The sequence below is a fragment of the Zea mays genome, chromosome 2 (genome assembly GCF_902167145.1).
Source record: "Zea mays cultivar B73 chromosome 2, Zm-B73-REFERENCE-NAM-5.0, whole genome shotgun sequence".
NCBI classification, from domain to species: domain Eukaryota; kingdom Viridiplantae; phylum Streptophyta; class Magnoliopsida; order Poales; family Poaceae; genus Zea; species Zea mays.
Genome location: NC_050097.1, coordinates 170,655,350 through 170,681,061, shown reverse-complemented (window position 1 = coordinate 170,681,061; position 25,712 = coordinate 170,655,350). Strand labels below are relative to the sequence as shown.

Genomic DNA, 25,712 nt, shown 5'->3' with positions numbered 1-25,712 from the left:
CCGGACAGTCCGGTGATTTATAGCCGTACGCCGTTAATTGCTTCCCGAGAGCAGCCAGTTGACAGACACCGGCCTGGCGCACCGGACACTGTCCGGTGCACCCAGACCAAGCTGTCTTTGGCTGAACTAAGCCATCTCTTTTCCAACTTGATTTCTCATGTTTCCAGCACTTAGACACAATACATTAGTCTCCAAAATAATGTACTAAGTCTTAGAAACATACCTTTTTACTTGATTTGCACTTTGTCCATCACTTTGCATAGATTAACATAAGTCCACTTGTGTTGTACACTAAATCACCAAAATACTTAGAAATGGCCCAAGGGCACATTTCCCTTTCAATCTCCCCCTTTTTGGTGATTTATGCCAACACAACATAAAGCAACTAAAAGAAGTGCAACATCAATTCAAATGAGAACACAAATTTGTTTTGAATCAGATTTGGCATATTTGGATCATTCTTTGCCACCACTTGGTTTGTTTTTGAAAATCAAACTCAATTTCCTATCTCTAAGTCAAATTCACTTATTGAAGCATAGAGAAAAGTATTCCAAGAGAAATTGATCAAAGATGTCACACACTCCCCTTTTTCCCATAATCAACCATTCTCCCCACAAGATGCCAACTTTTGACAAAAGAGACAATAAGAGATTTTTGACAAACAAAAAGCTCTATTCTACTATTTTCAAAATTCTCAAGTCTCAAGTGGTAGCTGATCCATTTATTGCTTTGGCCTTAGTCTCAAGTGGTAGCTGATCCATTTATTGCTTTGGCCTTACTTTCTCCCCCTTTGGCATCATGCACCAAAACGGATCAATTTTGGCCCATAAACCCCATTGCCTCACCAAAATCTTCAAACAAGAGTACAAAGGCAATAAGAGCATGGAGATGAACTTGGAATAAGTTACCCTCTCATCGGAGTGCAGTGGAAGTCTTGCATGGTCCAAGTCCACCTTTTCCCTTTCAATCCACCTTTGAGACTAAGTCAAGCAAACTCAAGCACACGGTTAGTCTCAAAGGGTCAAGTTGTAGCACATCTCCCCCTAAATATGTGCATCACTTACACAAGGACTTTTGAGGTCCGGGGAGTGCTTGTACAACTTGAGCACCATGCATAAACAACAAAATGCATAAGGAACATGATCTAGGCATAAAGCACATGTATGCTATAAATCAATCCAAGTTCCGCGAATCTAAGACATTTAGCTCACTACGCAGCCTACAAAAGGTCGACTCATCTAAAGGCTTGGTAAAGATATCGGCTAGCTAGTTCTCGGTGCTAACATAAAACACTTCGATATGCCCCTTTTACTGGTGGTCTCTCAAAAAGTGATGCCGGGTGTCAATGTGCTTTGTGCGGCTGTGTTCAACACGATTATCTGCCATGCGGATAGCACTCTCATTATCACATATGAGGGGGACTTTGCTCAGATTGTAGCCAAAATCCCGGAGGGTTTGCCTCATCCAAAGTAGTTGCGCGCAACACTGTCCTGCGGCAACATACTCGGCCTCAGCGGTGGATAGGGCAACAGAGGTTTGTTTCTTAGAACTCCATGACACCAGGGACCTTCCTAAGAATTGGCATGTCCCCGATGTACTCTTCCTATCGACCTTACATCCAGCATAATCGGAGTCTGAATATCCAATTAAGTCAAAGGTAGACCCCTTTGGATACCAGATCCCGAAGCAAGGCGTAGCGACTAAATATCTAAGAATTCGCTTCACGGCCACTAAGTGACACTCCCTTGGATCAGATTGAAATCTAGCACACATGCAAACACTAAGCATAATATCCGGTCTACTAGCACATAAATAAAGTAAGGACCCTATCATAGACCGGTATGCCTTTTGATCAACGGACTTACCTCCTTTGTTGAGGTCGGTGTGTCCGTCGGTTCCCATTGGAGTCTTTGCGGGCTTAGCGTCCTTCATCCCAAACCGCTTGATCAAGTCTTGAGTGTACTTCGTTTGGGAGATGAAGGTCCCATCCTTGAGTTGCTTCACTTGGAACCCAAGGAAATAGCTTAACTCGCCCATCATCGACATCTCAAACTTTTGAGTCATCACCCTGCTAAACTCTTCACAAGACTTTTGGTTAGTAGAACCAAATATTATGTCACCGACATATATTTGGCACACAAAAAGATCACCATCACAAGTCTTAGTGAATAACGTTGGATCGACTTTCCCAACCTTGAAAGCATTAGCAATTAAAAAGTCTCTAAGGCATTCATACCATGCTCTTGGGGCTTGCTTAAGTCCATAGAGCGCCTTAGAGAGCTTACACACGTGGTCGGGGTACCGTTCATCCTCGAAGCCAGGGGGTTGCTCTACGTACACCTCCTCCTTGATTGGCCCGTTGAGGAAAGCACTCTTCACATCCATTTGGAACAACCTGAAAGAATGGTGAGCGGCATATGCTAGCAAAATGCGGATGGACTCTAGCCTAGCCACAGGAGCAAAAGTCTCCTCAAAGTCCAAACCTGCGACTTGGGCATAACCTTTTGCCACAAGTCGAGCCTTGTTCCTTGTCACCACTCTGTGCTCGTCTTGTTTGTTGCGGAACACCCACTTGGTTCCCACAACATTTTGCTTGGGACGAGGCACCAGCGTCCAAACTTCATTTCTTTTGAAGTTATTGAGCTCTTCCTGCATGGCCAACACCCAGTCCGGATCTAGCAAGGCCTCTTCTACCCTGAAAGGCTCAATAGAAGAGACAAAAGAGTAATGCTCACAAAAATTAACTAATCTAGAGCGAGTAGTTACTCCCTTGCTAATGTCACCCAAAATTTGGTCGACGGGGTGATTCCTTTGAATCATCGCTCGAACTTGAGTTGGAGGTGCCGGTTGTGCTTCTTCCTCCATTACATGATCATCTTGTGCTCCCCCTTGATCACACGCCTCCTCTTGATGCACCTGTTCATCGTCTTGAGTTGGGGGATGCACCATTGTTGAGGAAGAAGGTTGATCTTGCTCCTTTTGTTCCTGTGGTCGTACATCACCAATCGCCATGGTACGTATTGCATCCGTCGGAACATCTTCTTCATCTACATCATCAAGATCAACAACTTGCTCTCTTGGAGAGCCATTAGTCTCATCAAATACAACATCGCTAGAGACTTCAACCAAACCCGATGATTTGTTGAAGACCCTATATGCCTTTGTATTTGAGTCATACCCTAACAAAAACCCTTCTACCGCTTTGGGAGCAAATTTGGAATTCCTACCTTTCTTCACTAGAATGTAGCATTTACTCCCAAAAACTCAGAAATACGAAACATTGGGTTTGTTACCGGTTAGTAGCTCGTATGACGTCTTCTTGAGGAGGCGATGAAGGTAGACCCGGTTGATGGCATGGCAAGCCATGTTCACGGCTTCCGACCAAAACCGCTCGGGCGTCTTGAACTCTCCAAGCATTGTCCTTGCCATGTCTATAAGCGTCCTGTTCTTCCTCTCTACCACACCATTTTGCTGTGGTGTGTAGGGAGCGGAGAACTCGTGCTTGATTCCTTGCTCCTCAAGGTACTCCTCCACTTGAAGGTTCTTGAACTCGGACCCGTTGTCGCTCCTTATCTTCTTCACCTTGAGCTCAAACTCATTTTGAGCCCTCCTTAGGAAGCGCTTGAGGGTCCCTTGGGTTTCAGATTTATCCTGCAAAAAGAATACCCAAGTGAAGCGGGAAAAATCATCAATTATAACAAGACCATACTTACTTCCTCCTATGCTTAGATAGGCGACGGGTCCAAAGAGGTCCATATGAAGTAACTCCAGGGGTCTTGATGTTGTCATCACATTTTTGGCATGATGAGAGCTTCCCACCTGTTTACCTGCTAGACAAGCTGCACAAGGTCTATCTTTTTCGAAAGTTACATTAGTTAGTCCTATCACGTGTTCTCCCTTTAGAAGCTTGTGAAGGTTCTTCATCCCCACATGTGCTAAACGGCGATGCCACAGCCAGCCCATGCTAGTCTTAGCAATTAAGCATGCATCTAGACCGGCCTTCTCTTTTGCAAAGTCAACTAAATATAGTTTGTCGTCTAGTACACCCTTAAACGCTAGTGAACCATCACTTCTTCTAAAGACAGACACATCTACGTTTGTGAATAAACAATTATATCCCATATTACAAAGTTGGCTAACAGACAACAAGTTATATCCAAGCGACTCAACTAAGAACACATTAGAAATAGAGTGCTCGGATGAAATAGCAATTTTTCCTAACCCTTTCACCTTGCCTTGGTTCCCATCACCGAATATGATTGAATCTTGGGGATCCTTGTTCTTGACGTAGGAAGAGAACATCCTCTTTTCCCCCGTCATGTGGTTTGTGCATCCGCTGTCGATAATCCAGCTTGAGCCCCCGGATGCATAAACCTGCAAGGCAAATTTAGGCTTGGGTCTTAGGTACCCAACTCATGTTGGGTTCTACAAGGTTAGTTACAATAGTCTTAGGGACCCAAATGCAAGTCTTGTCTCCCTTACATTTGGCCCCTAATTTCCTAGCAATTACCTTCTTATTCTTTCTACAAATAGCAAAGGAAGCATTGCAAGCATAATAAATTGTAGAATGTTCATCCATTACTTTCCTAGGAACATGAACAATATTTCTTCTAGGCATATGATGAACAACATTTTTCCTAGCCAAATTTCTATCATGCATAATAGAAGAACTAGAAGCAATCATGGCATGAGAATCAAAAGCATCATAACTTCTATAAATATTCCTAGAATGTCTTCTATCATGATACATGAAAGCATGGTTCTTTTGAGCACTACTAGCCATAGGGACCTTCCCTTTCTCCTTGGCGGAGATGGAAACCTTATGACTTGTTAAGTTCTTGACTTCCCTCTTGAAGCCAAGACCATCCTTAATTGAGGGGTGTCTACCAATCGTTTAGGCATCCCTTGCAAATTTAAGTTTGTCAAATTCACTCTTGCTAGTCTTAAGTTGGGCATTAAGACTAGCCACTTCATCATTCAATTTAGAAATTGAAACTAGGTGTTCACTACAAGCATCAAAATTAAAGTCTTTACACCTATTGCAAACTACAACATGTTCTACACAAGATGTTGATTTATTAGCTATTTCTAACTTAGCACTCAAATCATCATTTATGCTCTTTAAGCTAGAGATAGAGTCATGGCATGTAGACAATTCACAAGAAAGCATTTCATTTCTTTTAATTTCTAAAGCAAGGGATTTTTGTGCCTCTACAAACTTATCATGTTCTTCATACAAGAGATCCTCTTGCTTTTCTAATAACCTATTCTTATCATTTAAGGCATCAATTAATTCATTAATTTTATCAACCTTAGTTCTATCTAGGCCCTTGAATAAACATGAGTAGTCTATTTCATCATCGCTAGATTCTTCATCACTTGAGGAAGCGTAAGTACTAGTATTATGAGTGCTTACCTTCTTTTCCCTTGCCATGAGGCAGGTGTGATGCTCGTTGGGGAAGAGGGCCGACTTGTTGAAGGCGGTGGCGGCGAGTCCTTCGTTGTCGGAGTCGGACGACGAACAATCCGAGTCCCACTCCTTTCCAAGGTGTGCCTCGCCCTTAGCCTTCTTGTAAGACTTCTTCTTTTCCCTCTTGTTCCCTTGTCCCTGGTCACTATCATTATCGGGACAATTAGCGATAAAATGATCAATCTTACCACATTTGAAGCATGAGCGCTTCCCCTTCGTCTTGGTCTTGTTGGGATGCTCCTTGCGACCCCTTAGCGTCGTCTTGAAACACTTGATGATGAGGGCCATTTCTTCATCATTAAGCCCGGCCGCCTCAACTTGTGCCACCTTGCTAGGTAACACCTCCTTGCTCCTTGTTGCCTTGAGAGCAATAGTTTGAGGCTCTTGAATTGGGCCATTCAATGCATCATCAACGTATCTAGCCTCCTTGATCATCATCCGCCCGCTTACAAACTTTCCAAGTATCTCTTCGGGCGTCATCTTGGTGTACCTAGGATTCTCACGAATATTGTTCACAAGATGTGGATCAAGGACAGTAAAAGACCTTAGCATTAGGCGGACGGCGTCGTGGTCCGTCCATCGCGTGCTTCCATAGCTCCTTATTTTATTGACGAGGGTCTTGAGCCGGTTGTACGTTTGTGTTGGCTCCTCGCCCCTGATCATTGTGAATCTCCCAAGTTCGCCCTCCACCAACTCCATCTTGGTGAGCATGGTGACGTCGTTCCCCTCATGTGGGATCTTGAGGGTGTCCCAAATCTGCTTGGCGTTATCCAAGCCGCTCATCTTATGGTATTCATCCCTGCACAATGAAGCTAGAAGAACAGTAGTAGCTTGTGCATTTTTGTGAATTTGCTCATTAATGAACATGGGACTATCCGTACTATCAAAGTGCATTCCATTTTCTACTATCTCCCATATACTTGGATGGAGAGAGAACAAGTGGCTACGCATTTTGTGACTCCAAAATCCGTAGTCCTCTCCATCAAAGTGAGGAGGTTTACCAAGTGGAATGGAAAGTAAATGAGCATTGGTACTTTGAGGAATACGAGAGTAATCGAAAGAAAAATTAGAGTTGACCGTCTTCTTTTTCTCGTAGTCGTTGTTGTCATTGTCCTTTTGGGAAGAAGAGGACTCGTCGTTGTCATCGTAGTAGACGATCTCCTTGATGCGCCTCGTTTTATTCTTCCTCCTGTCTTTTCTTTTGTGACTCGCGCCCGAGTCAGTAGGCTTGTCATCCTTTGGATCATTGACGAAGGACTCCTTCTCCTTATCATTGACCACCATCCCCTTGCCCTTAGGATCCATCTCTTCGGGCGATTAGTCCCTCACGTGAAGAGAACGACTCTGATACCAATTGAGAGCACCTAGAGGGGGGGTGAATAGGTGATCCTGTAAAAACTTGAAACTTAATCCAACAAACTTGATTAGGAGTTAGCACAATAAACACAGTAAGGACAAGCACAAGAGACACGAGGATTTATCCCGTGGTTCGGCCAAGTACAAAAACTTGCCTACTCCACGTTGTGGCGTCCCAACGGACGAGAGTTGCACTCAACTCCTCTCAAGTGATCCAATGATTAACTTGAATACCACAGTGATCTTCTTTACTTTACTCTTTCCTGTTTGCACGGAATCTCCACAACTTGGAGTCTCTCGCCCTTACAATAAGAATCAAAATGAAGCACTAGAGTAAGGGAGGGAAGCAACACACTCAAAACCACAGCAAATACGCACACACAAGATCAAGACTTGAGCTCAACACAATATCTCAAGGTTCTCACTAGAACGGAGCTCAAATCACTAAGAATGTCGAACAAGTGCGCAAGAATGAAGTGTGAGTGATCAACAATGCTCAAAGGATGCTTGGTGTACTCCTCCATGTGCCTAGGGGTCCCTTTTATAGCCTCAAGGCAGCTAGGAGCCGTTGAGAGCATTTCAAGAAGGCAATTCTTGCCTTCTGCCGCCTGGCGCACCGGACAGTCCGGTGCACCACCGGACACTATCCGGTGCGGATTTCTTTCCTTCTTTGGCGAAGCCGACCGTTGGCGCTTTGGAGCCGTTGGCGCACCGGACAGTCCGGTGCCCCTTCTGACCGTTGGCTCTTGCCACGCGTCGCGTGCTAATTATGCGGCCGACCGTTGGCCCGGCCGACTGTTGGCTCACCGGACAGTCCGGTGCACCACCGGACAGTCCGGTGATTTATAGTCGTACGCCGTTAATTGCTTCCCGAGAGCAGCCAGTTGACAGACACCGGCCTGGCGTACCGGACACTGTCCGGTGCACCACCGGACAGTTCGGTGCACCAAGACCGAGCTGTCTTTGGCTGAACTAAGCCATCTCTTTTCCAACTTGATTTCTCCTGTTTCCAGCACTTAGACACAATACATTAGTCTCCAAAATAATGTACTAAGTCTTAGAAACATACCTTTTTACTTGATTTGCACTTTGTCCATCACTTTGCATAGATTAACATAAGTCCACTTGTGTTGTACACTAAATCACCAAAATACTTAGAAATGGCCCAAGGGCACATTTCCCTTTCACATCCTCGATGGACATGTTCTTCAAAGTAGTGCATGGAGCCTCTTCATTGTCTAACTCATTAAGATCAACTCTCTCTTAAGAGTCGTTAGTCTCATCAAACACAACGTCACAAGAGACTTCAACACACCCAGTGGATTTGTTGAAGATTCTATATGCCCTTATGTTTGAATCATAACCATGTAAAACCTTGCTACGACTTTAGGAGCAAATTAAGAATTTCTACCTCTCTTCACCAAAATATAGCATTTGCTCCGAAAAACTCTAAAATAAGAAACATTGGGTTTGTTACCGGTTAGGAGTTCATATGATGTCTTCTTGAGGAGCCGGTGAAGATACAATAGGTTGATGGCGTGGCAAGCAGTGTTGACTGCTTCCACCCAAAACCGATCTGATGTCTTGTACTCTTCAAGCATGGTTCTTGTCATATCGATCAAAGTCCAGTTCTTTCTTTCCACCAGTCCATATTGTTGTGGTGAATAGCAAAAAGAGAATTCATGCTTGATTCCTTCCTCCTTAAGAAATTCTTCGACTTGTGTGTTCTTAAACTCTGTTCCATTATCACTTCTTAGCTTCTTAATTCTCAAGTTGAACTCATTTTGAGCTCATCTCAAGAATCTCTTCAACTTTCCATGGGTTTCACTTTTATCCAGGAAAAAGAATACTCAAGTGAAGCATGTATAGTCATCAATAATAATGAAAGTACCCTTTGGTGGTACTAAGGACCTGGATGTTTACTATAGGGGGTGAATAGATGAATATAAAAACTTAAACTCAATGAACTTTTCTTACTCTACTCAAAAAGTTGTATGCAGTGGAATCCAATCAAGTAAAGTAGATCGCAGCGGAATTGAAGTCCTTGTCTCAAAATATCCCACACTTCATAAAAAGACTTGTACCAATGATAAGAATAGAAGTGCAAATGAAAAGTAAAACAAGAGACAAGAGACACGATGGATTTTTCCCGTGGTTTGGCCAAGCCTAAAATGCTTGCTTACATCCACGTTGGAGTTAGCCAACCTGGCTTGGTGTTGGAGCGAAGGTGTACCACTCCCCTCGCTTTACTGTTTCCTGACAGGGATAAATCATGACAGAGGAAAAGCGAAGGCAGACGAAGACTAATGGACGAAGGCCCTAAGACAGAGGGAACGTACGAAGTAGGCGAAGGCCTTGCCGGTCCTCGTTAGAGCCAGGAACGGCGAAGGCCTCACCGACTGTTGAAGACCTAGCGTATGGAGCACGAAGGCTTATGTCGCCACCCACGCGTTGCTGAGACTATGGGCCCGTGTAAAATCGCCCTGGGCCGCTTGGTCCCACTTGCAAGCCACTGTGTGGGTAGGGTTAATGGTGTGTGTGTCCGTGTTATACCTAATCACGATGTAATGACCTGTAATAACCCTTGAGAGGGGAATATTCCAGGGATAACATAGGTAACCGAGGGCATAACTGTATTTGATAAGGTGAAACCGTCCCCTAGTTACCTATAAATACCCCCGCACTGTACCCATTGCGGAAGGCTGAAAAACACTGTTGCCCTAATACACTGTGTTAACAAGCATCAAATCATCCCCGTTCTCCCACTGTTTGGATTAGCTAGACCACGTGTCGACAAGTTCCAACACTTGGAGTCTATTTCAACTCCTTCCTCCGGTTGCTCAGGTTTATCACCAAGGTGATAAATCAAGTCTTCCATTATCGAGATGTCGGCTACAACAATACCGAGGCTATCACAACTTGGTAGCTCTTTGATAGAATAGCAACACGAATGAAGATTTTTTAACTAGCCTAAGTTTACTCCTATAAGAAATTAAATCCTAGATAATAAGGTTGTTTCTAGTAGATCCCATATATGTTCCAAAAAATTGTACTACCTACCTTTTTGGTGTACATCAGATATGTAACACCGGACATGGCAAGTAGAAAAGGTGTAATACAATAATTTCCCATGTATATGCACCAGACTTGTCCGGTATGCCACCGTATGTGGCACCAGACATGATTTACAGAGTGGTTCCAAAAAAATAAACAGACACACTATGTCTGGTGTGTCACCAGAGGTGGCACCAGTGGCATATCGATTGTGTAAATAGTAGGATAGTTTGGCATATCTGAGCAATTTTAGGACAAAGAATAGGACATGAAACTTTGTGGATGTATGGTTTAGGACGCAAAAAGAGATATGACACAACCATTGTCTTCATTAACTAGTAACTAGTTTCACCAAGAATTGATGCACGTTAAAATCTTTTTGTTATAAGTAACATTAATTCTTTTGAGCAATAAGTGAGTTGCTTCATGAAAAGCTCAAAGTCTGCAATCACCCAGTACAAATTGTATTGTTCTAAGCCCTTCAAACTAACCTACCCTACTAGCCTAAACCCTAAGCACATAGCCCCGCTTGGATTTTAGAATTATCCCCTACAAATGAAGCAACATAGTATTTTAATGTCATAGTAAACACAAATAACTGTGCAATCAAAACACAAAGACAAGAAGACCTCACCAAATAGCTTTGGGGCTACTCAGCCCCATACAAATTCCATATGTGCTCGATCGGGTCATCCTTGAATAGGAAATGGTAATCTCTACTTTGTATTCTTCTGTGATTTTAAATTAGCTACTGGACATCTAGGTTGTTGAGGTTCTGATTCAAACATGGATGTGTCCCGTTATCATAGTCTTCAATTCTTAGTTGATCCATCCCTTGCTCCTACTCAACGCTCATGTTGTGCAAGATAACAATGCAATCAACCATATTCTTAAGATCCAATGGGTTCCATTGGCGAGCATGTTTCTTTATTATTTGATACTTAGCATGAATCACTCTAGAGGCACGTTCTACATCCTTTCGATACTCCTGGTGTTTTGTAGTGAAGTATTTGTGTTTTTCTAAGTGGGCTAGATATGGGGCCTTTGAGAGTTTCTCATGGAGGATATATCTCACCAACAAGATAGAATCCCATGCTGTAATTCTTGCCATTGACTTTATAGCTAAATTGTGGACCAATCCCTCTAGCCAGGCTATCAAACACTGGTGAGCGATGAAGCATGTTTATATCAATGCTAGATCTCGGCATCCCAAAGAAAGCGTGCCAAATCTAAATATTGTAGCTAGCTACCGCCTCTAGAATGATAGTTAGCTTCTTGTAGTGGCCTCTATACTAGCCCTGCAAAGCAGTTGGACACTTTTCTCATTCCTAGTGCATGTAATCTATAATGCCAATCATACCGATAAATCCTCTCTCATTCACCTTTGCCAACAAAACAATAATATCTTGAGAATTTGGAATCCTAATGTACATTGAGCCATACAAAGCCACAATGATCCTAGTAAATTCACCCATAGTCTCTAGAATTTTGTTTTGACCCATGTGAAGGTACTCATCTAGCCGGTCCACAGCACCCCCGTAAGTAAGCATACATATAGTTGTGATTACCTTTTGGATAGAAGTGAAAACATGCAAGCCTACAACATTTGGTATCATTTGAAAGTAGACATTTGTTGTCACAAGGTTGTGGCAAATGTACAGAAACATGGCCTTGCACATACGAAACATACATTAAGGCTAGATCACTGTAATCACGCTAAAATTGTATATATTGTGCTAACACTGAAATAAAGACACAAACATTGCTTACGGACATAAAAAATTTCATCACTGTAGAGGGTTAATCAACAAAGTAATCTGACATCAACTTTCTGTATCCTTCGAACTGATCATGTTGCAATGTTTGTCGGCTAATTACAAAACCACAATGTGCATCTTCTTCGACATCTTTCTCTTGAGCTAACTGAACAATTGGCGTAGCTATGACGAACTCCTAATGCATGAAATGTGATGCGCTCACCTGAGCAGGCCACATTGCCTATTGGTTACCATCGCAACCCTACAAAGTTGGAAACGTCAAGTTTCCATAGACACAATAACCAGGCGAGGAACATCAAGGGTTGAGGCATCAGTTCAAATTAACCTAACTAATGGCACATATAATATATACTTCACTAAAAGTTTTGATCCGACGCTAGGAAATGTGCAAACATTGCAAGGCGATAAAACGAGAAGCCCTGACCAAGAGGTGCATGAGTGTGATATCTTGGCCCAAGGCTTAATAGAATTAATAGAGTACTCATATCAACAAGGTGCATCTTTTTTTTCGGAAGGCTGTCTCGAAAGAACCTCCAGGTTAAGCGTGCTTGGCTTAGAGCAATTTTAGGATGGGTGACCGACCGAAAAGTTTTCTCAGGTGCGCATGAGTGAGGACAAAGTGCACACAAAAGACTTGTGTTGGTCTTTAGGGACAGTCTATGATCTTAGAGGGCTACCGGGAGTAAGTACCGATGGTCCGGGAGTGGACGGGGTGTTACAAATGGTATCGGAGCCAACCCTCGCGGTTTCACGAACGTGTGTGGGCTACGGGTTCGAGTATATGGCGCATGGAGCATGTGGGTCTGGAGTGGTCACATGGCATGTCATATGACGACACTAGACATACAGACGTGGCCAAGAGGAGATGTTCCTAGCTTGGGGTTGACCGACGTGGACATCAGTTTTCTAAGGGGGTGGATTATGATATCCTGACCCAAGGCTTAATAGAATTAATAGAGTACTCATATCAACAAGGTGCATCTTCTTTTTCGGAAGCCTGTTTCGAAAGAACCTTCAGGTTAAGCGTGTTTGGCTTGGAGCAATTTCAGGATGGGTGACCGACCAGGAAGTTTTCTTGGGTGCGCATGAGTGAGGACAAGGTGCACACAAAAGACTCGTGTTGGTCTATGGGGACAGTCTATGATCCTAGAGGACTGCGAGGAGTAAGTACCGTTGGTCCGGGAGTGGACGGGGTGTTATAGTGAGCTGCTCGACGCACAAATGATTTGTGGTGACCAAAGCACACATTGCACATGTCGACGCCAGGACTTAGTGGGGACGACAGTGTTAGGGGGTGGGCGAGGAGGGTGGGGCAGTTACGTGGGGAGGGAAGCTTACCACAACCAAATGAGGAATTGACGATAATAGATCAATGGAGGGGAGGAGCCAACAACTTTGGACCGGAGCTATCGCATAGAGCCCTTCGCTGTCGTCGACCATCGCACACTGGTAGGTGGGTTGGGTCCATTGGCAGAAGGCAACTGTTACTCCACTCCGACTTCTCCCCTTTGCGACTTCGCATCCGTACGCTGCTAGAGAAGACCACGGATACGCGTGCAATGAAGGCTACACCAGGATACGAAAATGCTCAATATCTATATCTGCATTCAGTAACTACTGGACACAACCTAAAGCACAACAACTAATAGACTGCATGAGTAAGATGTTCCACTTGAAAAAAATGTGTCCCAAATTATTTGGTGCCAGTTTTGACAACCTTTCGATATGTATGTACATGTAACATAGATTGATCAATACTACTTTCTAGGTCTACATGAATTAGTTGTTTTGTGTTTGTTCTAAGTCAGACTATTTAAGTTTTGACAACAATATATATAAATTTAAATTATTTTAAACTAAAAGAATTATATATTACTATGGCTAAAGTCATGATGAATTCAATGACTTTATTTTTATATTGTAAAATGTTATGATAATCGGTCAAAATTGATAGACAAAACCAAAACGACTAAATCACGTGTGGACGGAGGACTATTAGTTCAATTATTTCATTACGTAAACTATTTGCATTGTCAGGTGATTCAGTAACGGTTCACTTAAAGCTCTCCACGTGTCGTAATCGGAGCAGTTGGCTTTGCTAGTGCTGATTGATATGCCACGGCGTTTGCCATTGCCAATGCTTTTAGCTGGACTGAAGGAGGAAGAGGACGTCCGCCTTGCAGCAGCGACCAGTGGTCGGAGACGGCCACACCCGCCACCAATCCTCCTGCTGCAATACGTGCCATTTCTTTCTTCGCTTGTCTCCCGCGAAAAAATATCTACAGCGGCTGGACCTACATGTCACAGACTCTAATGCAGTGCGGGAGGCTACATATAATTAGCTGATGCAGAAAATAAGAGGAGATTGTTCATCGAGCTGTCTTGTCCCCCTCTTGGCCTCTTCTTTCCGGCGATGGGCGCCGGCGTCCTCCTCGGCGACGCCGCCGGCCTGGGGGCCCACCTCGCCGTACGCCGCCGGAGGACGCGCCTCTACCTTCGCAACTGGGCCTCCAAGCCCCTGCGCCCCTCGGTCTGGCTCGGCGTGGCCGCCTGTGTTTCACAGAATCGCGACCGCCGTGGCCACGTGACCAGGTTCTCCGCCTCCGCCTCGAGCGGCAGTGACGAGCCCGGGGAGCTGTCCGAGGATGAGGCGCAGAGGGAGTGGGAAGCGGAGCTGAATCGCCGACTGAAGGAGGCCGAGGAGATGGAGGAGTTGGAGCGCACCGCCGAGCAGCTGCAAAGCCAGGCCGCCGCCGAGGCCCCCGAGGAGTCGGAGGAGGAGAAGCGCGAGCGTGTCCGCCGCGAGCTCCAGAAGGTCCTACTCCTACCCTTAACCTTTAGTAACCAGAGCTCGCCTTCCTTCACACACTCACTAGTCATTCACTTCACACGCCAATTCTTCCTCACCAAACACAAATACCACTACTACACACTCCTCCTCCTTCAAGTTCCACATGTTCTCTACCATTTGTGACGCACATGCACCTGGTTCTAGTTTTAGCGCTGTTTGCAGGAGGGTGAGGGTAGAGTGAGACAAAATCATTTTGTTGCGCGAGCTTTGCAGGTAGCGAAGGAGCAAGCGGAGAGGAGGGAGACGGCGAAGCAAATGTTTGAGTTGGGTCAAAAGGCGTACGGGAAAGGAATGTATGGACGATCAATTGAATTCTTGGAGGCTGCGCTCACTATCATACGTCCCTCCTCTCTACTCGGTGGCGAGGTAGTATCTCTGCAGTTGAGATTTCAGTAGTTTTCATGCCAAATAATGTCTTTTGAGTGAGTTGAATTCTGTAGGTATCTTTGTGATGTAGTCTATGGCTAAAATCCTGTAGACATCTTTGTGATATATAGCGTGTATCTTCTTCTAGATCCAAATTTGGCTTGCAATGGCATATGAAGCCAATAGGAGGCACAAGGATTGCATTGCATTGTACAAAGAGTTGGAGAGTAGCCACCCCATGATCAACATCAGGCGCCAGGCAGCTGAGCTTAGATACATTTTAGAGGCACCCAAGTTGAAGATATCAAATGACGAGGTGGTCACAATACCACAAATTGGGAGCAGCTGGGATTGGTTAGTTATCTATTCGAGACTCTGCTAATTCCCTTCCCTGTCTCTATGCCATTTGGCTCTGGAATTTACTTTCTGTGCGCGTGAGCATAAATTAGTTGGTGCCTTATGCCATATGGCTCTGGAATTTATTTTCTGTATATTTTTGCCTGTATGGCGCTTGTGATCTGCTTGAAATCTCACTCGTATGGTGTTTATTCCTATATCATTCTCTTTTTGACTGAAGCTGAATGGTGAACCCTTCAGCTTGTAAAAATCTCTAGTTTTTTCATTGTTTCTTTACACATCTTTCCATAGAGAAGATACAACTACCTGATTATCTTTGTTGACATCACCCTTTAGCAACTATATATAAATCCTAGAACCTATGACCTGTTCTTACCCCCTGATTTAGCTACTGTGCATAATTCTTTAGCTGTCATACATCATTCTTTAGCTACTATACATCGTTTTAAATGCTTAAACTGGAGTGGAGATAGTTACCATCATTCTAAACAGCTGCAAAGCATGCCCTTCGATGGAACCCTTTTCATTTTTTTGATTGATGCTGCTTTCCTATCCCCGTGATTTCATTTCAAGCAATGTAGAGATATTCACAATCTCATTAATATCTTACCTATATCATGATACTTGTTATGTGAATCAGGTATGCTGGAACATGGAGTGACAAAATCAAGGAACAAGAGGACAAGAAAAGGAAGATGAGTGCTGCTAGCAACCAAGTTCAACCTTCTCCAAACATCTTTGGAGACCTCTCTTTCTTGCGACCGCCAAATGAATGGAAGAAGAGTGCATGGGTGGTTGTTACCTTGTGGATCCTTTTGATAGGAACAGCAATCTATCTGCAATCATGAATGGCTCCTGCAGCTCTGAAACAAGCCATTCACATCTCTGCGAGGCACTGGTCCATGGTTCAACAGAACCCAGAGATGTCGCTAATATGGCCGTGTCTCAGACTGTTGCATTTGTTGTTTTTTTTTGCTGCAGTGTAAATACTAACTACTGTAACTAGCAATACAAGCAGATGCCATCTAGTTCAATTGATTAGAAATCAATCTGTCTGCTCATATACACTTGATGATATTGCATCTGGAGTTGATTTGATATTACCGTGGTAGGAGTTTATTCTATTTTAGTACTTAAATTACTAAATACGAAAACCAAAACTTTATTTGGTAGGGTGTTTGGTTTCTAGAGACTAATTTTTAGTCCCTCCAATTTATTCTATTTTAGTACTTAAATTACTAAATACGAAAATTAAAATTTTATTTCCCGTATTTGGTAATTACCAAATATGAAGACGTGACTGCCTCGGGCGAGTCATGGCCTCGGACGTGTTGTGGCCTCGGGCGAGTCGTTGTCCGGTGTGCTAGGTGGCCGAAAGCTTCAAGGTCGACTCAGCCATATAAGGAAACAGACCGCAGATAGAAGGGAATTGAGATCTTCACAAGGGGCAACAACTAGGAGCTTATTTTGGGCTATAAAAGGGCCTCCTAGGCGCTCATTTAACGTAAGCAGACGTGCAACCAACAAGTCCATACATCAAGTGATCATATTCCTTCTCTTCCTCTCTTATGTATCTCTCTAGTTTGTGTAGAGGTTCGGTTATAAGCCTTTAGAGAGGGGAAGTGATGCTAAGAGCAAGAACAAGATCTCAAGCACTGTTATTTTGCCGTAGTGTTGTCGAGAAGATTGTAAGCAGCCACAACGTACATCGTTGTAACCGATATCAACATAATGGAAGGCTCTATTTGCAGCATTTCAGGTTTGGCTAAACCTCGAGATAAATACATGTGTCTATATGCTCTGCTCTATGTTGTGTTCTGTCTCTTTGTCTTTATTGTTTTTATACTTGCACTTCAATACTTATCTGTGGTATAAGCTGTCTTTGAGGTGCATGATATTTTGAGACAGGAACTTCATTTCTGCTGCGATCTACTTGAAGTGTCTTCATTCCTCTGCGATCCAAACTTTGAGTAGAGTAACAAACTCCAGTTTTTAAGTGTTAGTTTTTATTCACCTATTCACCCTCATCCAGGCGACATCCAGATCTTGTTCCGGGGCAAAGAGAACTTTTAGTAAGTTCAATCATTGACCAATTCAAATGCACAATTACATTTGATGAAACCTCTTGTGTCTTTCAGGAGAGGAGGACTAGGAGAAAGATTGGGTCTAGAGTCAGGAGTAATGGGTTGTGGTTCATCGGTCACGAGGAGTCAGCATTGAGAGCAGCTGTTGAAGGGGATGTGAAGGAGATTCTGCTACATCATCGTAAGTCGGTTGTACCCCGTAATGTTTAAGGGAATGGACATAAGTAGGATTGTATGTGATGCATGCGAACTTGGCAAGCATACTAGATCCATTTATCCTAGTACTGGTCTTCGCAGTTGTGAATCGTTTATTCTAATACACTCATATGTTTGGGGTCCTTGTTCAGTCACTTGTGTGAATGGTGCAAAGTGGTTTGTTACTTTTATTGATTGTTATACTTGTATGACTTGGATCTATATACTCAAGCATAAAAACGAGGTGTTAAAGTGCTTTCAAGACTTTCATAAATTGGTTGCAAATCAGTTTAATGCAAGGATTCAAGTTATCAGGACTGATAATGGAACAAAGTATGTGAATAATAAATTCAGATCATATCTATCAGAACATGGAGTTATTCACCAAACAACTTGTCCTGGAACTCCACCACAAAATGGTGTAGCAGAGAGGAAAAATCGTCATTTGTTGGAGGTAGCAATATCTCTCATTGTTTCAGATGAATGTGCTTAAGTATTTGTGGAGTGAGGCAGTAATGACAGCCACATACTTCATCAACCGAATGCCCTCAAGAATACTTGATATGAAATCACCTATGGAACTTATGTTGGTAAAAAGTGACTTTCGAGTTCCACCCAAGGTCTTTGGATGTGTTTGCTTTGTAAAAGATCATCGACCAATGGTGAGCAAGTTAGATCCTCAAGCAGTCAAATGTATTATTGTGGGTTATACATCTACTCAGAAAGGGTCCAAATGTTGGGATCCTATTGGTCGGAGACTATTTGTGAGTATGGATATGACATTTTGAGAGAAAGATCCATACTACGCGAAGAAGGTTGATCTAGATCACATCCTGGAGGACTTCTCTCCGGTCAATGGAAGGGACCGTAGAGAGGGGAGAATAGTGCCCTGGATGATTATGGTCGAGGTAGTGATGAGGCTAGTGGGCCTAGGGAGGGGTGATTGTTGGAGGTATGATTCCATAGGAAATGGAGGAGGGGATAACTATTGAGATATCGAGGAGTAATGAAGGTAATGGGGATCATGATGATCCAACTATTGATATTCAGGAGGAGACAGAGGATGGCGACACAGTGATGGTTGGGTCAATCCCATGTTCTACTGTAGGGAAGTTGAATGAGAAACAGGGGGAGCAACCTGATTGTTCCATTGGAAGGAGGGTGAATAACAAACAGGGGGAGCAACCTAGAGTATATTATTGAAGGTGGACTAAGAAGCAGCCGGAGCAACTACAACTAGAATGAGTTGAAGCTTCAGTCCCATATCTCTCTTCATACTCCTCTCCAGATCCAACTGGTAATGTACCTTCAATCCATGTTTCTCCCATCACTGAACATGAAGAATTACCTCTTGCACAAAGAAGAGTTCCTAGAGTAAATGCTAGAAAACCTCCTTCTCGTTATTGATATGAACATGGCATCACTAAGTATGTTCCATACTCTAGTGTCTCTCTTGCATATAGAACCTTCATTGCATCTCTACAAACAATATCTATTCCGAAGGATTGGAGGTGTGCCAAACAAGATGCAAAGTGGAAGGATGCCATGAAAGAAGAGCTCCTTGCCCTTCAAAAGAACAAGACATGGGAACTTGTCCACTTTCCAGAAGGAAAGAAGGTGGTGGGGGTGCAAGTGGGTCTTCATAGTAAAGTAGACCCCTGAAGGAAAGGTTGACAGGTACAAAGCAAGATTGGTGGTGAAAGGATATAGTCAGACATATGAGATTGACTATGATTTGACCTTTGCACCTGTGGCAAAAATGGGCACGGTGAGGACCTTAATCTCATGTGCGACCAAATTTGATTGATAACTTCATCAGCTGGATGTGAAGAATGCATTTCTTCATGGTGACTTACAAGAAGAGGTCTATATAGAAATTCCACCTAGATTTAATAATGAACAAACCCGTGGAAAAGTGTGCAGACTCAAGAAGTCTCTCTATGACCTGAAGCAGTCCCCACGTGCATGGTTCGACAGATTTAGGCGAGTTGTGCGTGATATGGGTTATTATCAATGCAGTGGAGATCACACAGTCTTCTATAAACATTAGGGGCCTTGTATCACTATTCTGGCTGTCTATGTTGATGATATAGTGATCATTGGAGATGATGGAGAGAAGATCAAGAAACTAAAGGAAAGACTCGACATGTCCTTTGAGGTAAAAGATCTTGGACCACTTCGATACTTTCTTGGGATTTAGATTGCTAGGTCACCTAAATGAATTATTCTCTCCCAAAGGAAGTATGTCCTCGATCTGTTGGCAGAGACAGGAATGCTTGGGTGTCGTCCATGTGGCTCACCCATTGACAGGAATCATCAAACTTATGTTGAGTCAGGTGACCTCAAGGATCGAGAGAGATATCATAGAGTATTTGGTCGATTAATATACCTATGTCATACAAGACCAGACATTGTCTATGCAATAAGTGTGGTGAGTAGGTATATGCATGATCCTAAAACAGGGCATATGGGGGTAGTTCATCAAATCCTAAGATACTTGAAGGAACCCCTGACAAATGATTGCAGTTTAGAGCAAATCAACATCTAAACTTGGAAGGGTATTGTGATGCTGACTGGGCAAGCAGTATTGATGATCGAAGATCCACATCTAGATATTGTGTATTTGTGGGTGGCAATCTGGTTTAATGGAGAAGCAAGAAACAAGTTGTGGTGTCTCGGTCTACTGCGGAGGCTGAACATAGAGCGGTGGCCTTAACTTTGTTGAAATGATGTGGTTAAAAGGTCTTCTCAAGGAGCTTCGAGTGTTGAAGAATGAGATAATGCTACTCCAGTGTGATAATGTAGCAGCAATCAGCATCGCAAATAATCCAATTCAGTTTGATCATATGAAACATGTGGAGATTGATAAGTTCTTCATCAAAGAAAAGATCGATAATGGGGCTTTGAAGTTAAAGTATATTAAATCTCGTAGTCAATTAGCAGATAGTCTCACAAAAGGGTTAGGTCCTAAGGATAATGGGTTGGCATGTAACAAGATGGGAATGTTGAATATAATTAGCCTATCTTGAGGGGAGTGTTGGTGTAAATGTAAATAGAACAAGTGTAAGGGCCTACTTGTATATTGGTGATATATAATATGGCAGTTTGGGTGTGTGGAGGTAACCACACCAGAAAAACAACAATTTTGCTCTTTATAATGCAGTTGCTATGGTTTTGCTCTTTATAACCACCGCTAGAAGCAGCAACTCTGGATGGTGAGAGCATGAAGAGCTTAATCAAGAAGAAGGTAAGCGAGTCGTCTGGTAACAATGGAATGGAATGAGATAATCCAGTGCAGTAAGCCATCATGGAAATTACCAAATAAGACTGCATACTTTCTTTGAATCAGATATGTGGAATGAATTAATTTTGTCTAATCAAAGCTAAAATCTTGTTGTGACAAAAAAATATTTGAATTTCATGTAGTGCTTGTTTTGTTGCCTCTTCTTTATGCTTTTTTGTTCTCTTAATTGTGTTGCACACTTATGAGGATATGATGACCCTTTCCTCAGATGATTGACAATGAACATATTGAGCACTATAATTTCTCATATGAGAAAACCATACCAGAATTGTGATCCTTCAATTGAGTGCTATACCAAAAAATGCTAGAGCCAAGCCGGGGCGCGCAAAGCGTGCCCAAAGTTCTAGTGTAATCGACAGTGTATTTTCAATAGCTAGCTCTGCCACCCCAATAACTAGCTAATGTCATACTATGGTGATTATGTGGTGGATTTCACAGTACCTTGGTGGGACTGTCCAAGAGAATTTGATATTTACCATTACAACGAAAGGGGTTCATAAAATTTCCATTAGACCTATATTTCAAAGACTCAGATAGATCCATAGTTCATGAATTGGATGTGTCATTTCAACGAAAAGAGTTCACAAAATTATCATCAGACCCAAATTTTATAGACTTAGATGGATTCACAATTCATAGACACAACAATTATAACAAGGAGGCAACATTTCGAGTGGCAAAAACCAATTACTGCAGACTATCCTATACTCATATGTGTTCTTCTACATAGTGATCACTCTAGCGGTCACATTTTTCATGTCCTTCGACAATTGTTTGTGCCCATCAAAGCCTTTGGCTAGACCATCTGTTGAGTGAACTCGATAGTGCCTTCAAACTCTAGTTGTTGTGAGCAGTTCGTAGATAGTATGATGTTGTTCTTTACATGGTTGGATCCGTCCGGTCCTGTTCTCTAGCATGGTCGAATTGTTTGATGTTTTGATTTCTACATGTCTTCACAAATCACATAGAGGCACTTGTCAAACACCTTTCAAAATGTCTGATGCACTAGCTTTTCTCTGTGTTGGATTGTCCTATATGTGTAGCCTTCTCGTTTCACCCCAACACGTGTAAATAAGCTTTAATGGAGGTGAAACTAGTTTTGTTGGACTCCATGTTGTTTGCCCAAGCTTTCTAGAGTAATTGATCACTACCATTGAAAGACCTATATTTGCTTGTCTAACCTTCACCCTTAACGTTGTGATTGAAATATGTTATGTTCACGTCAAGGTTGAGCAAGGATGACACACATAAACAAGATGAGAGATGTCCACAAGATGGTCCAGTGCTTACCTTCTAAAAAAGAATTGAGAAAAAACAAAATCCTATGAATTAAAGGCAAAGGTATGAACATAAATTTTGTTTTGCTGGTCTAGTGTTAGAGGTGTAGGGAATAGTGATGCATAAGAGAGAGAGGGGTGAATTAGACAATCTCATTTCTTATCTTAACCTATGACCTCTAGTTTTTCCTTAACCAAAACATATGTAGATAACCAACCGATTCATTTGTGCAAAAAGATTTTTCTTCAATGTTGATATTGTTAGAAATATGCCCTAGAGATAATAATATAGATGAGCATATTTCTTTGTATCCATGATATATTGCTAAATTCAATATCCATGATTAGCAATTATGTGAATTGTTTGTGAGATTATTTACTTCTATGGTTATTTTAAAAGATGTCACTGGTCAGATTTGATGACTAGCACTTGTATTACTTTACTCGATGATTATGTTTCACAAGCCATGGATATGGAGATGTAAAAATAATAATGTGGGTGCATGTATGACATGAGGTTGGATCGACCCAACGTGAGTTTTGTGATGTAGTTCTCTTTTTGCAACATGTTTGTTATGTCCGAAGACCTGAAATTGTCGCATGTTCTCAAGATGTGAATTGACCTACTTAGGGACTATCAAACGCTACTTCGTAACTAGGTAGTTATAAAGATAGTTTTGGATTTATCGGGAAGCATGATGTGAGACATAGTCAGTCAAGATGGAATTTGTCCTGCTACCACTCTGATGTGTTGTAGGTCCAGTGCACAATGGACCTTCTACCACGCTATTGTTCCAATGACTGTTCTGACTGGTCTATTAGGTGTTAGGGGCACCAAACTCCGTCACATGTGTCGCCATGTCATCTAGTCGTTGGAACCTGAAGCTGATCGTTGAGTCCTAACAGCCTGATGCACACGAGATTGGTCCAGTGTGCCAAGAACCTGTTTTTTGCATTTTAGCCCTTTTATGAAGAAAATTCACATTTAACCCCCGTTATGAAGTATTCCTAGTTTTGGGCCCTTTGCTCAGCGCCATGGACCGTGGTGCCGAGGTAACACTGCTCACCGCCACAACCTATGGCTCCGAGGTGCCGACCTCGCTGGTGGATGACGTGGCGCCGAGCTCGGCAATATATGCCCCGCGTAGCTTCCTCTTCCCCGCATGTCATTTTAGTTGTTGCAGTTCTCCACCATCGCTCTTTCGCCGCCACCTCCTCGCCATACGCTGTTGCCTCCTCGCCGTTGCTAGCTCAGCCCACATCCTCGCCAGCTTTGCCTCCACGCATCATCCTCGCCGGTGCACAAGGATCGGCACCCGCGGCCACTAGCGCCATCCGCCGCCCAAGCCCTCTCCTCCGCCGCCTACCGTTCACCACCGCCTCCCGCGCGCCGCTGCCGCCACGCCCCTCCGCCCTGTGCTTGGCCTGCTCCGCGGTATGTGCATCTTGTATATATATATAATTAGTTAGCTAGTATGTAGTTAGGTAGTGTATACTTTAGTATATAGTTAGTTAGCGTATAGTTAGTATATAGTTAGTTAGTTGGTTGGTATATAGTTTGTTAGTGAAAGTGCATTCATCCCTTTTGTGAGTTTTGGTGATTTGGATAACAACACATTTAAAGGTCTAACAAGTTTGCTAAGTGTTGAACAGGAAATTCAGTATGATGAACATACTTGAATAGTGTATAATGATCAGTGAACAAGGTTCAACACAAGGTCAAATAACCAGTGATACAGTGCAAATGGATATAATATGGTCTCTATATTGGTTTGAATATATGGACAAGTCCTGAGAAATCACTATGCATAAATATGATCATAATAGAGGTTGAAGTGATTGAGAGGATTGGTCAAGCCAAAGTGAATAAAAGGAATCGTGAATTGGCTTGACCATATTACTATTAGTCCATATATGAATATATGAGAATCAAACTAGAGCTTGATTGATCTTAGCAGTTATATCTAGATCACATTCAAGCAAGGTTCACAATATTGAAGAAATGATTCTCTCAATGGATGCTCAATAGGATGTGACTCAAGAATGGCTTGATAGGTTGAAGATAGCAAGGAAAGGGCTTCGAGGAACTAAGCGAAGGTGAAGGCCAAGCGACGGCTTGTAGACCGAGGTACCATGGCTAAGGTGAAGAAGAGAGTACTTGTACTAAGTCGATGAACTAATCAGCTATAAAGAGTTACAACATGTTGATGCATCAGTAAGGTGTCTTGAAGCCATGATTTGAACTCATATATGGTGAAATGGCACAAGTCACATGCTCGATTTGTGTTCGCTTCAAAAGGTGAGACAAAGATGTTTGTGATCCTTATCAAGCAACACCATGGAGAAATCACACTTGAGACACCAATGACTCAAGGAGTTTACTTAATTATATTTTATCTAACTTGAGTATAGGAATCGTCGTACTATCAAGGGGGATCCATAAAGAAGGTTGGTGTTGGTACTAAAGCTCAAAATCCTTGATCTAAAACTTCCATTCTACCCTTGTTTCACTTCAGTTTTCTCAAAATATGTGCAACAGTTTCAAAAATCGGTTCAACCGGATTTAAAACCGGTTCAACCGGTTTCTGCACTGTTCCCCTCTGTCACAGTCTGACCTGCCAGTCTGCCAGTCAGAAAAAGTCGTGTGCAGAGTTTTGGAAAACCGGTTCAAACGAATTTTGGTCCGGTTCAACCGAATTTGAGTCCGGTCCAGTCTCCGGTTGAGTCCGCTAGTGAACCGAAAACCCCCTGGTGGAATCCGGTTCAACCGGTTTTAGAACCGGTTCAACCGTTTTTCAGTCAGATTTCCCCAACAGCCACCAGCTTTTGGGGGCACCTTTATATACACCTCCCACACTCTTCCCCATTGCAAAGCATGCACAAAACTTCATTCCCAACCTGAGAAACACCTCCCACTCTCTCTCACACACATCTTGCCTCTCCCATTTCAAATCTTTGGAGAGAAATCTTTGAGTGAGATTGAAGAGCTACGATTTTGGTGCTTCATCTCTAAATCCTTCTTGCTCTTCTTGATTCGAGATTTGGTACTACATCGAGTTCTTTGTGTATTCATTACTCTTGGAGCTTCTATCTCCTAGACGACTAGGTGTCTCTTGTGAGTCTCCAAATCTTGTGGAAGACCACAAGAAAATTTGTATTACCCGCTCGTTTGAGCAAAGATTATTGTGTGGGCTTGACCTTTGTGGTCGGCAAAGGGAGGATTAGAGTTGAAAGAGACCCGACTCTTTGTGGGCGCCTCAACGAGGAAGTAGGGCACCTTGGTGGTGTGACCGAACCTCGGGATAAATCTTGTGTCTCTTGTGTTTTTGCTCATTGTGTTTGTTTGTGTTCTTCGTTCTCTCACTATTCCGTGGAGGATCAGGGTTGAACCGTTTTTGACACCGGTTGAACCGGTTTTACCCAGTTCGTTTCTAGTTTTTTGTTGAAAAAGTTTCCACTTGCCTATTCACCCCCCTCTAGGCAACTTTCAATTGGTATCAGAGCCTAATCCTCGTTCTAACGCTTAACCGCGTGAGGAAAAGATCATGTAGGGGGGACTAAGAAACGAAAGTGCTTCTAAGCTTGAAAAAGTTGAGATTGTCTCGACTTCATCTTTTGGT

At 42.9% G+C, this 25,712-nt stretch overlaps 1 protein-coding gene and 1 non-coding gene across 2 annotated transcripts; both read left to right on the top strand.

Moving 5' to 3' along the window:
- Window positions 1-13,818: 13,818 nt before the first annotated feature.
- On the top strand, window positions 13,819-16,342 carry LOC100281276 (ATP-dependent protease Clp ATPase subunit). The gene is made up of 4 exons (NM_001154195.2): window positions 13,819-14,473; window positions 14,723-14,875; window positions 15,024-15,229; window positions 15,873-16,342. Exons 1-4 carry the CDS (start codon window positions 14,072-14,074, stop codon window positions 16,078-16,080), a joined length of 969 nt encoding a protein of 322 aa, NP_001147667.1. The 5' UTR covers window positions 13,819-14,071; the 3' UTR covers window positions 16,081-16,342.
- A 4,656-nt stretch (window positions 16,343-20,998) lies between these two features.
- On the top strand, window positions 20,999-21,094 carry LOC111591009 (small nucleolar RNA Z103). Its single transcript, XR_004856777.1, has one exon. It is a non-coding gene; the product is annotated as a small nucleolar RNA Z103 (small nucleolar RNA).
- Window positions 21,095-25,712: the final 4,618 nt, after the last annotated feature.

Excerpts from the sequence above, each read along its gene's own strand:
- LOC100281276 (NM_001154195.2), top strand. The coding sequence starts at position 14,072 with ATGGGCGCCGGCGTCCTCCTCGGCGACGCCGCCGGCCTGGGGGCCCAC. Across the intron at positions 14,474-14,722 it reads TCCGCCGCGAGCTCCAGAAG|GTAGCGAAGGAGCAAGCGGA; the intron begins GTCCTACTCCTA and ends CGAGCTTTGCAG. Across the intron at positions 14,876-15,023 it reads CCTCTCTACTCGGTGGCGAG|ATCCAAATTTGGCTTGCAAT; the intron begins GTAGTATCTCTG and ends ATCTTCTTCTAG.